The 12558-nt window shown below is 41.1% G+C and overlaps 1 protein-coding gene across 3 annotated transcripts in view; it reads left to right on the top strand.

Annotated features, from left to right (window-relative positions):
* The window catches only part of lhfpl7 (LHFPL tetraspan subfamily member 7), a 153365-nt gene that overhangs the window by 28145 nt on the left and 112662 nt on the right, over positions 1 to 12558 (top strand). For all 3 annotated transcript variants that reach the window (XM_020600549.1, XM_020600550.1, XM_020600548.1), the window contains exon 2: positions 11661 to 11799. In XM_020600549.1, coding sequence (XP_020456205.1) covers positions 11661 to 11799 — 139 coding nt within the window. The remainder of the gene's footprint in view (positions 1 to 11660; positions 11800 to 12558) is intronic.

Consider the following 12558-nt stretch of genomic DNA (forward strand, 5'->3'; position numbering starts at 1 on the left):
AAAAACATAGTGTGGATGCTTCACAGCATCCACACAATAATAATAAATAAAGAACAGAAGAGCATAGTGTGGATCCTTTACAGCATCCACACAATAAAGAACAGGAGAGCATAGTGTGGATGCTTTACAGCATGCACACAATTAGTTCCGCCTGTGACCTAGTGAAAGTTCTAAGCATTTTTCAAACTGAGTTGTCATTTCAAACAGCTGGCCATGGAGGAGCTCTTGTCTGCTAAAAGTTCAAAACAGTGGCTGACAGACAGAAGAAGTTAACCCTATAAAGCCCAACATATTCAAAAATAACCAGAACATTCTAATTTTTTGGAACTGAGATGTTTATTAAATATTTTAACAAAATCCAAAATATAATTCATGATTGGAAATTCAAGATTCACGATTTTTATTTGCCATAAATGCATAGACAGACAGTCCAGGCATATAGGAATAGAGGTGCCATATTATTTAGATTATTTCTATTTCTTTTGTATCACATTTGATACATGGGGCATTTTTGGCAATTTTTTTGCTCAGAAACCTCATGTATCAAATATGATATAAATGGTTTTATAGGGTTAACAACCTTAAAAATGGTTGCAATGTTTGAACCTACAACTCAACAGACAAATGACAGCAAAATTTTTGAGATGAAGGTGTTAAAAGCAGCCAAAGGACTGAAAATAGATTCAAATGTGGTGTTCTTCTTTCTGGCTGTGATAGCATCTAAAGCTAATGTTTTTGTTTTGGTAACATTAGCAACCTAGCATCATTGTGATTTTTTTCCTTTGTAATAAATTAATATGATTGTAATTTGGGGTTTATGTAACATTGCTTTGTGTTGCATTAAATTGCTAAACTTATGCCATTTTCATGTGACATTTTACCACTGTAATGCTGCCGTAGAGCCGGGACTCATTAGTCAGCTACACCTAGCTTTGGACTGGAGGCTGCCCTTTGTACAGTTTGTTGCAACCAGGCATCATAGTTCATGTCATAGTTTTAGAGAACAGTCTAAAACTGAAAACCAAATGGCACTATGTGACATGGCTAGTAATGTACAGAAATATTAATGATCTTACAGATGAAATTTGTTTGACAAAATAACCACCAAAGTGTGTTTGTTTCATTGACCTCCAGTTGTTTGAGATAAAAGATTTTTGTGTGTGTTTTGTATTTTTGTATTTTTTTACTGTCAGGTCCCTCATACTGAGTCTGACCATCCCTGTGACTGGCAAGGCTTGCATTAGTTACTATCCCAGCAGCCATCACAAAGGAATGAAATGGGACCAGACAGAAATTATCACTGTGCTGAATAATGATGACATTTCAATCATAAATTAAGTCAAATGAAATCTGTAACCTTTCCCAAAATGATTTACAACAAAATCACTTTGCCCAAAGACTTGTTACTATTCTGCTCATGCTCTTCCCTTACTTAATTGCTATGGTCAAGGTGCCCTTGTGTAAGGCGCATTACAGCAGTTCCCAAGCAGCTTATCTGTAACCCACATGTGAATGTGTGTAAATGCAGTGTGGGGAAATGGTGAAGAAGAACATAAATGTTCAGCAAACCTGGAAAAAATAAAGGTCAAAAGAATAATCATCATCATCATCACCACTGACATAAGGGCACTTCAATAGTTCCCTGCTTCCCTCTCTGCTTTTCTGCCCAATACCCAGAACAAGCTAATTAAATCTTCTGCCAGGCAAAGAAATCACTCTGCTTTCATCCTCCCTCATTCACGTCACTCACATCAGGGACATGCATAATGACACGTGTTTTAGGGCTGTAATTCCCTCATGCATGTTAGACATTTCTCTCTGATCGCCCCAGCATGCAATGCTAATCATTAATGCAGATTTTTTTGGCTGTCAGTGTGTTGTACATGTACTTGTCTTAGATGGGCACAGTTTAAATTAGTCAAGAAGGGCATGACAGCTTTACAGAAGCTGAAAAGTCATTTTCAGTGGCTGTGCAGATCAAACAACACCACAAAGACACACAGGTTGTGGGAAACATTGCAAGAGGCAGTTGGATGTTTATTATTTTCCTGACCTTGAAATATGCTCTGCTTGTCTATGTGGTATTTTGGTGCATAGCACGGTGGAAGAGTCATTCACGTGAGGCAGCAAAAAGTGAGCTCATAGTATTTTGGTGGTGGACAATATATCTTAGATGTTAGGAGTCTGAGAATCAAAACAATGCAAATAAACTATTTGATTAAACAATCTCCAGCCAGCAGGCTAGAATGGATCTGTCATTTGTGTGTGTGTGTGTAACAACACATCACACACAATATAGAGACCACTTTTTATCAGAATTAATTTGACAGGTCCGGTAGACCAATCAGAATTGTCGCCCTGCCCCTTAGCCCTGCCCTATGACACTGTAATACGACATGGCCCACTTAAATCAGAGGCTGCACACTTACAAACATGTGTCCTGCTGCTTTCTTTTGGTTGCAGTGATTTAATAAAATGACAGAGACACTTTACAAACTGTATAAGTGTGGACAACAGAAACTGTAAAAATTACTCATACTAATTCATAAATCAATACAGACTGATTTACCAACATTCCAGCTTTATTTACATTAAAGTCTTTTCATGGCTAAACAACAGGGACTGTCCCCATTCATTACATCTTCACTTATTCACTCACCCATGCCTATTGAAAGAGGAGTAAAGGTGTGACACACAATATAGAGACCACTTCTCATCAGAATTAATTTGACAGGTCCGGTCGACCAATCAGAATCGTTGTCCTGTCCTTAGCCCCGCCCCCAACTAATCAGAATTGTTGTTATTCACAGGGTTCTAGAGCGAAAAACGTTTTTCATTCAGCAATTAGTCTGTATTAACGTCCGAGAGTATGCCATTTTTTATAATAAGTGTTCTTACCGTGCGTAATAACGTTTAGTTCCAGATGATGTATTACTGATGCAAGCCGTCCCTCAAGAAGAAGAAGAAGAAGAGCAACAATAGAAACAACAGGGCCTGGAAGTTCAAGACAGCGCTGTGCAGCATCAGATGACTCAGACAGCGCCCCCTCAAGACAACCCGGACCAGAAACCTGTGATTCAAGCAGCCCGTGGAGAACCAGCTCTGGTGCAGCCCAAGGAAGTCCTGGTGCGCCCAGAGGAAGCACGCTCGAGCGGGGCTTTGGTCTGATCAAGTCATGCAAAACGGGAGCATCTTCCAATTCCTCATCAGGTTAGCCTATTATTATTTTTTCTACATGCATTTTAAAACCTTCATCAGCAGCAGCCTATTTTAACCCTCATTTATATTTATTCGTTCAGGCTCTCGTAGGAGGAGGAGGGTCCCGCATATGTGCACCTGTGGATGTTCTGGAAGATGAGACCATGATCGTAAGGACAGGAGCTTCAATCCCTACGCTAGGTGTCACTCCAACATCATGTTGACGCATCTTAACCGGTTATTATGTGAATCCTTTCAAGTGATGGGGGATATTCTCGATTGTTACAGCAACAACAGTGTTATTAAAAATTAAGATGGATGATGATCTGAATCACGTGTCAGAGAATGAGTGTATTGACAATGTTTTGCGATCAGAGGGGGGTAATACCTTAGACATATTAGAAGCAGATGTGAATACGCTACTGCAGGAAATAAGACGAGCTTCCCTAGAGTGTATTGACAATCTTCTGCCACCAGATGGGGGTAACACCTTAGACATATTAGAAGCTCAAGTAAATACGCTATTGCAGGAAATAAGAGGAGCCTCTCAGCAGCAAAAAGGCCGGGGTTCTAACCAAAATGAACAAACTGTTGCTCACTCAGAAAGCTCTCAAAATGCTCAAGAGTGCGCCTCAACTGATATAACATTTCCTGAAACCACGGTTGTGAGTAGGGCCAGATTCAACAACTTTGAAATAAGGCGCTTGTTAAATATGGATCAAATGGTCGAGGTTAATTATTGACAATCTTATGGTAATGTTATGGGGAACGTAACTGACCTTGTTCATCAAGCTTTAAATCAATGTCATGAGGGGGACATTATCCAGTTAGAATTGCAGGGTGATATGCTTAGATCAAGTGCGTCCGTGATTGCGTCAGCCTCTGAAGGGTTGGACTTAACCCAATTTCAAGACTTATTAGACAGAACGATCCAATCTAACTTTTCTGTGTTAACAGACGCTAGCTTGTAACTTGTTGTACAGGTTGTGAGAAGCCCCACCGGCGGCGGTAAACGCCTGTTGCAAAAAACCCTAACCTGTGAGATTTTTAAAAAGAAACAGAGATTTCTTTACATTGTTGAAAATAAAGATAATCAGTTGTGTTTTGCCATCAGCCTCGCTCATCTCATGTTCCCAGCAATCACAGACGCAGAGGCGTTGAGCAGAGCTTGTGAGTTGCAAAGAGAGGCCGATCTAACCAAGCAGACGACTGTGGGTTTTACAGACGTGCAAAAATTTGAAGAGGTCACCCAACGTAAAATTGTGGTGTTTTACAGAACGGATAAAGAGCATCTGAATATATTTCAAACCTCTAGCGCTTCAAAAGATGAAATATTATACCTGTTCCTCTTTGACAACCATTATTACGGGGTAAAAAATCCAAAAGTGTTCATAGGTTCAAAATATCTATGCAACTACTGCCACAGAGATTATGACAATCATCTCAAGCATAAATTCTCGGGTCACTGTAACGTGTGTTTTGATGCAGACTGCGCAGGCATGCAGACACCCCCCGCAGAGAGTGTGGTGTGTGACCGCTGTAACCGCCGGTGCTCCTCCCCCTATTATCTGATGAAACACAAAGAGATGACCTGGCACCCCCAGGCCGAGACGCACGCCAGCCTATGCCAAATCCATAAAAAATGTCTAAAATGCTCGAGATTGTATTACACTCCACTGACTAGAGACGCAAAACCCCACAAATGCCCCGACTTGCATTGTTACATCTGTCAGGGGCTCATCACTGATGAACCACCCCAGGGGCATAAATGCTACATCCAAAGCCTCCCCCTCCCTGAAAAACAAGATTGTATTCCAGACAAAAAATTAATGTTCTATGACTTTGAAACATACCCTGATAAAAAATGGTATGCACGTACCATTTTATATGAGCGAAATAACAGCTAGCGGTGTGGAGTGGGATCACTTTGGAATCAACTGCGCCATGAAATTTCTGATGTGTTTTCGAGCTCCCCGTTATTGCAGAGCAGTGTTTTTAGCTCACAATTCAAAAGGGTTCGACAGTCATATTCTGGTGAATGCTGTGCTCTCTTTGGGGATAAAGCCCGATTTGATTATGCAGGGGTCAGAATTGATATTATTCACAGAACCTGACTATCAACTCAGGTTCATCGATTCAGCATCCTTTCTCCCGTTCCCCTTAGCAACAATGCCTAAGGCGCTGGGGTTCACCGAGAGTGTGAAAGGCCACTTTCCTCACGGGTTCAGCTTGGAGGAGCATCTGAATTATGTAGGGCCTTATCCCTCGCCAAACTTTTACGGGGTTAATCAAATGAGTGTCAAGAAGAGAGCAGAGTTTATGAGTTGGTACGCCACCGTGTGTCACGGAGAGTTTAATTTCGCAAAGGAGGCTGTATGTTATTGTAAAAATGACACTGTGATTCTCATAAAAGCTTGCATGAAGTTTAGAGAGAATTTCCTGAGGGAAACCAAGCTGGATCCTTTTAAACGATCCACCATAGCCTCGGCCTGCATGTATGTGCTTAGAACACACTTTCTCGAGGAAAAGACGATGGCAGTTCCCTGCTCTTACGATTACAAATATCGCGTTAAGAGGTTTTCAGATGCCAGCATCCAATGGCTTGAGTAGGTTATGGCTACTGAGGGCGTGTTCATACAGCACACCCTAAATCATGAGGAGAAGAGCGTTGGCCCGTGGCATGTGGATGGTTATTGTGAGCTAAATGGTGAAAAGAAAGCTTTTGAATTCTTGGGTTGTTTTTACCACGGATGTTTGAAATGTTTTCCAGCCGCAGAATTCATCCTTTAATGGGTAAAACCTTTGAGGAGATGCAGGAGGATACTCGAGACAGATTGGCGAAATTGCATGCAGAGTGTGCATGGTCTGAGCCTCGTCATCATGAAAGAGCATCGTTGGGTTGAAATGAAAAAAATCACACGAGGGTGTGAAAGCTTTCCTACAAAGCTATAAAGCCCCAGAACCGTTAAATTAATGCGATGCTTTGTACGGAGGGTGCACCTGCCTCGTGACTCTCAGGTATACAGCAGGTGAGGATGAGAAGGTCAGATACATAGACTTTACATCCCTGTATCCTTATGTAAATTACACGTGTCCGTACCCTGTGGGTCACCCCGAAATTATATTCAGGGATTTTCAGCTTGTAGAATCTTATTTCGGGTTCATTAAGGCTAAAGTATATCCACCCAGGGGCCTGTTTTTCCCTGTGCTACCCTACAGATCCACCAGAGGGAGACTCATTTTCACACCATGCAGAACTTGTGCTGAGGTGAACTTGCAAACCGGCCCGTGCTTCCACACAGACGAAGAGAGGGTGCTGTCCGGTGTGTGGGTCACCCTGGAGTTTGTAAAAGCTCTGGAGAAAGGATACAGACTTGCTGAAATTAGCGAAGTGTGGCATTTCAAAGAACAGAGCTCCTCTCTGTTTAGAGGTTACATTAGTATATTTCTTAAGGGTAAGCAGGAGGCCAGTGGATACCCGGTGGTGTCACCGATGAGGAGGGTCAGAGTCAATACATTAAAGACTATCATGAGAATCAAGGCATCTTACTGGACGCCTCAAATATCAAGCACAACCCTGCTAAAAGACAAGTGGCCAAACTGTGTTTGAATTCTTTTTGGGGAAAGTTTGCGCAAAAGTGCAATATGAATCAAACCAAGATAGTGAGCGAGCCCCAAACATTTTTCAACCTGTTATTTTCAGGAACTCATGTTGGACAAAACCTGTCCTGCATGTTCTTTTATGAAGAATGCTCAAAGACAAATCTGTGTTATCAAGAATTTCTTTCTACACTCACGAGGCTAAATATTTTAACTTTCTCAATGACAACGTGGCCCTCATTCAGCACAGCAGCAGCAGGGGCAGCCCAACCCCGCTGATAATGTATTTATCGCAGCTTTTACGTGTCACACCAGATTGAAACTGTACAGTCATATGGAGAGGCTTGAAAAGAGGGTTCTCTATTACGATACAGACAGTTTAATTTACACCACTAAACAGGGCGAGACAGAGTTGGAGCTGGGTCATTATCTGAGTGATCTCATGGACGAGCTAAATTCAGATTCCATCCAGGAATTTGTTTCAGCAGGTCCTAAAAGTTACGGATGTCAAACCAGAGGTGGCAAGGTGGAAATCAGTTTACCTTTTGGTTACTAAAGCAAAAAAGAAATCATTACATGTCTCTGAGGAGGAGATGAATTTTAGCCCGGGCCTAAAAGCCCCCTTTTCTTGCATGGTCGTGGGACCCAACAGTGTTGGGAAAACTTTTTTTGTAAAAAGATTTTTGGAAGATTGTAAATATGTGATGGATGTTGTACCTGATAATATTGTATGGATCTACACTTCGTTTCAACTTATGTATGCTGATTAGCAATAGATGAATAAAGGAATGAAATTTGTGGAAGGTTTGCCCTCTTCATTCCAGGATGAAGCTCTGTTTCCTCCAGGTCTGAAACATCTCGTTATTTTGGACGACGTTATTTTTGAAGCCTTGGAACATCCAGAGGTAGTTAAAATCTTTACTCAATACTGCCACTACCGCCAGATGTCCATCATGTTCTTAATGCAGAATATTTTTCAGAATGAGTCTAAACAGCACACACATCATTTCATTTAAAAATCCACGCGATAAACTTCAGACCTCTGTACTAGCCCATCATATTTTCCTCAGGCAGAAAGCTTATTTTAAGAAGAGTTATGAAGATGCCACAAAGGACCCCCACGGTTATTTACTGGTTGACTTAACCCCCTCCTGCGCAGAGCATTTGAGACTAAGAACTTGTGTGTTACCCAAAGAGCGCACCTGTGTGTATATCCCTGGAAGAACCGCTAATAAACATGTCTGAACGCATAAAGCAAAACCTGCCTCTATTGAAGGCGTTAGTTTCCAGCACCCCGCATAGATGTAAGGCCATTCTCGAGGCCTGTTCACACGACCTGGTTAAAACCATTTGTGAATTGGCATTTAATCTTCTTAGAGGTCATATTACTCTTTCAGCCGATCAGTACAACAAGTTAAAGAGGCAGAGGAAAAGTCTGAGAACCCTGGCAGATAAAAAAAACGGCTTTAGTGAAAAAGAGGAGACTTATTCAGAAAGAGGGGTTTCTGCTCACTGCTGCGCTGCCCATCATAGGCCAAGTCATGGGTGGTTTGATGAACAGAGGCTAAAAAAGAAATGGCGTGGCCTCCAAAAAAATGTATCTCGTCTCTCAAGAGCAGTTGAATCGCCTCGAAGATCACGGTAAGGACATCAGAGAGAGGGCGGAGAGTGATTTGGATGAGCAAATGAGAACAAAAGAATCTTACGCCTGATGTTGAAATTAAAAGATACACCCTGCTTTTACATCGTTACCTTAACTTGGAAAAACAGAAGAGGGCGAAGACTCACGAAATTACCCTGGCTCTACCTAAAGAGCCTGAGCCAGCAGCCATAGCACCACCAGCAGCTGCAGCACCACCAACAGCAGCCACAGAGGGCAATGAGAGACCCTCCTATGATAAAATAACTCAAGATGTGCTGACAAATATTAACCCCCGTTTTCAAAAGAAAGCCAAGTACATTCTACAGAAAATGTCAGAGTCTGGAGCATTATTAAATGAATAAAGGAGTTTTATTGAACCATGATTTTTTTCTCAGAGTATTCTTACAGATAGTTTCATTTTAAAATATCACACATTTTTGAAAATAACATTAAAACATATGCTGGTCAAAAACTACAGTTAATCTATGCTATAAAATAATATTAAAACAAAGCAAGAGTCATCTTACTAATAAAAACAATCTATAGCTTTAGGTTATGACATTGTGAAAAAATGCTTAAAGAACACTCACATGCAATCTATAGAGGAAGAAGACCAAGAGGTTATGTAGTTTTGATAGGCTTTTTCAAAGTCAGAGGCCATAAGATCATTTCTGATGGTATTGTCTCCATACAGCCTCAGCACCTGTGAATAGGATAGGCCTCGGCCCCTTTGAAAAAGATAATACACACAGTGCTCTCCGCATACTACAGATAAAGGATGCTGCAACGTCTGGTTGTGATAATAAATTACCCCGAGCCCTCTCTGCAGGAAACGCAAGATAGTTTTAGGGTATGTAGAAAGAAATTCTTGATAAAATAATATAGTGCTATGTTATGTATTTGCAAAACTGTTTAAAAGATTGACCTTTGTAATGGCTTGACCTGTGCACTAGAAATACTGTGTGTGAGTAGGTGTCTAAGTGCAGAGACAACAGGAAGTGCGCAGATGCAGACTGAGATGACTGGACTGTCTGCAAGAAGAGATGTGAGTGGGTAAAAGGTCTTATTGTTTTGGCTTTAGACTATCAACATTTATCAACATTATCTGAAATCCTTGGCCTTCTATGATTCGTAGCCTGCCTGTTTTGACAGGGGGCAGAATGCTGCCTTCCTCGTTGGGGGCTAGGTTGAATGCAAACAAAGTGTAGCCTTGTTGAAAATCCTGTCTGTTGAAACACAGGGATAGGTCTTTCAGATGACGCCCCGTGGCCGTGACGAGGTTGTAATATTCTCTGATGGAGAGGTTGTTTTCAAACTGAGGCTGGAAAGGTTTTGCTGGAATCTGATGTCCGTCCTGACATAAGGCCAGAAACTCGAGGTCAGCGTGTATAAACTTGAAGGGGTTTAGATTACTCCGCCCTGTAAAAGCTTCATTGTTTACAAGAGCAAGCACCACATACTTGTGTAAAGTACCCAGAAAGAGATTTTCTTGGGTGCATATTCTGAAATTTGCGGGGATGGAAAAAGTCTTCACGTTGATGCATGAAAGAGGGTACAGAGCGTTGCTTTTAGTCAGGGCAGAAGAATGACCAATGCATACAGCCGGTGATACTGTGACTTTTTTCACAAACAGAGAGGCTCCCAGGATGTGCAGGTGGTAGTTAGCGTCTGCAGCATGCATAAGACAGAAAGACTCTGCCATTTTTCTCGGACGTTAATACAGACTAATTGCTGAATGAAAAACGTTTTTCGCTCTAGAACCCTGTGAATAACAACAATTCTGATTAGTTGGGGGCGGGGCTAAGGACAGGACAACGATTCTGATTGGTCGACCGGACCTGTCAAATTAATTCTGATGAGAAGTGGTCTCTATATTGTGTGTCACATCCTCTGTTTTACTCCTCTTTCCATAGGCATGGGTGAGTGAATAAGTGAAGATGTAATGAATGGGGACAGTCCCTGTTGTTTAGCCATGAAAAGACTTTAATGTAAATAAAGCTGGAATGTTGGTAAATCAGTCTGTATTGATTTATGAATTAGTATGAGTAATTTTTACAGTTTCTGTTGTCCACACTTATACAGTTTGTAAAGTGTCTCTGTCATTTTATTAAATCACTGCAACCAAAAGAAAGCAGCAGGACACATGTTTGTAAGTGTGCAGCCTCTGATTTAAGTGGGCCATGTCGTATTACAGTGTCATAGGGCAGGGCTATATATCACCAGTTTATCACATGCAAATAAAGCCAGGCTGCTACATAATATCAACACACACCAAATCAAATCAAATCAAATCAAATTTTATTTGTATAGCGCCAAATCACAACAAAAGTCATCTCAGGACACTTTACAAAGTAAGGTCTAGACCTTACTGTTATCAATATTATTACATACATACACCAAAGTTTGGCATTCTGTTTGTTTAATGCCAGAAACATTGTGTTACAGCGGTTTGTCAGTCCTTCTTTCCAACTTTCTATTAAGTGGTTAAGTTTGCATGTGTTGGATGTGTTTCAGTAGTGAGGGAGTTTGTTGTAGGTAGGCATGGGTAAATTTAAGTTTGTTACGTGTTACATGACTTTGCTGCCACTAAACTGCACACTCTCCCAGGAGTCTCAGTAAGAGTAGAGCAAGAGGGCAGTTTATTATAGTGATGTGAAAATGCAGTCAAAACACTGACAAGACATTGTACAAAGAACCTAACTTCTTCACAGTTGGAGAATTAAATACACTGCTTGCTTGTACAAATTTAGCAGCATGTATCAATTTACACAGATGTAGCACAACAGAAAAAATGTGAATGAATCTGTCATTAGTGTGCATTAGTGTCTTGCATCTCTTTTCCTCCTCTTGCTTGTGACTTGTCTGTGTGAATAAGCGAAGATGTAATGAATGGGGACAGTCCCTGTTGTTTGGCCATGGAGAGCTGTTTTCCAGCTGAAAGAGAGCCATTAACCTGTTAGCAGTATTGATTGTGAGATTACAAGGTCTGATCTGATCACAATACTTTGGGGGTGTTTTCACTGTTTTACCATAGTAATGAGTAATGAATCTTTATATTCAGTAAGATATCTGCAAGGAAAACATGCACCTGTGGCTATTTGCTTCCACCTGTCAATATGTGCAACTAGATGAGTGTTAGTCAAGGTTGTGTTCAGTTTACTTTCAATAAATAAATGGAGCTAAAATGAAATTGTTCCATGTGTGTGTTTGTGTTCTTCAGACCAGTGCAGTGCTGTGTTCAGGAGGCTGTGCTTTGCTGGCTGCCAGCTCCCTGTTGGCCATCATCACCATCTTCCTGCCCAGTGGAGGATGTGAGAGGAGGATCTGCACCCTGGCTGGATACATGCAGATGGCTGCAGGTTGGTACAGACTGAGGACATCCTTTTCACAAATAGTTAAGAAAAATGTTGAACTTTTGAGTTTGTAAAGCATTTTATAATTCTCTCAGATTATCTAAAACTGTAATGCATTCCTTAATATACAAAATTTCATTATTAGAGTCATACTCAACAATCAGTGATAGCTCTGCCTATTACCAGACCTCTAAAAAGCATCTGACTTTGTCCATCAGTCAAAAAAAAAAAGAAAGAAAGAAACAACTTGAGGACAGCTGCTGCTAGGCAACCATAGTCTGCTTGGCACTTGTAGGTGTGAGCCAGCAAAGGGAAGGCGAGGACAGATTTAGAGCCTGCTGTAAAAAGACAATTATGCCTCCTTAACACAGGTCTTTGGTTGAGGGCTACATGTGACTTATCAGGCCACTGCTTTCACTCAAACAGAGAAGTAGTCTCATATACAAAGCGCAGTCTTGTCAGCGCTTGGGCTTTAAAAAGCCATAATACTCCACAGCTCCTGTTGCTGCTCAGTACTGGCCTTTACACTCTTGCCTTGTGCACTGGAGCATTTTAATGGCAGTTGGTACAAATGTGAAGCATTTTTCTGTTGTTATAAGCAAGAGTACAGTGCTTTAGTTACAACAAGATATTTTATAACCTCCACCAAGGCGGAGGTAATGTGTTTACTAGCGTTTGTTTGTTAGTTGGTTTGTTCAGCACAACTCAAAAAGTAATATATGATTTTGATTTGATTTGATTTATTCTTTCAAGCATGTAAAGACA

Source organism: Monopterus albus, unplaced genomic scaffold (assembly GCF_001952655.1).
Source record: "Monopterus albus unplaced genomic scaffold, M_albus_1.0 scaffold47.1, whole genome shotgun sequence".
In the NCBI taxonomy this organism is placed as follows: domain Eukaryota; kingdom Metazoa; phylum Chordata; class Actinopteri; order Synbranchiformes; family Synbranchidae; genus Monopterus; species Monopterus albus.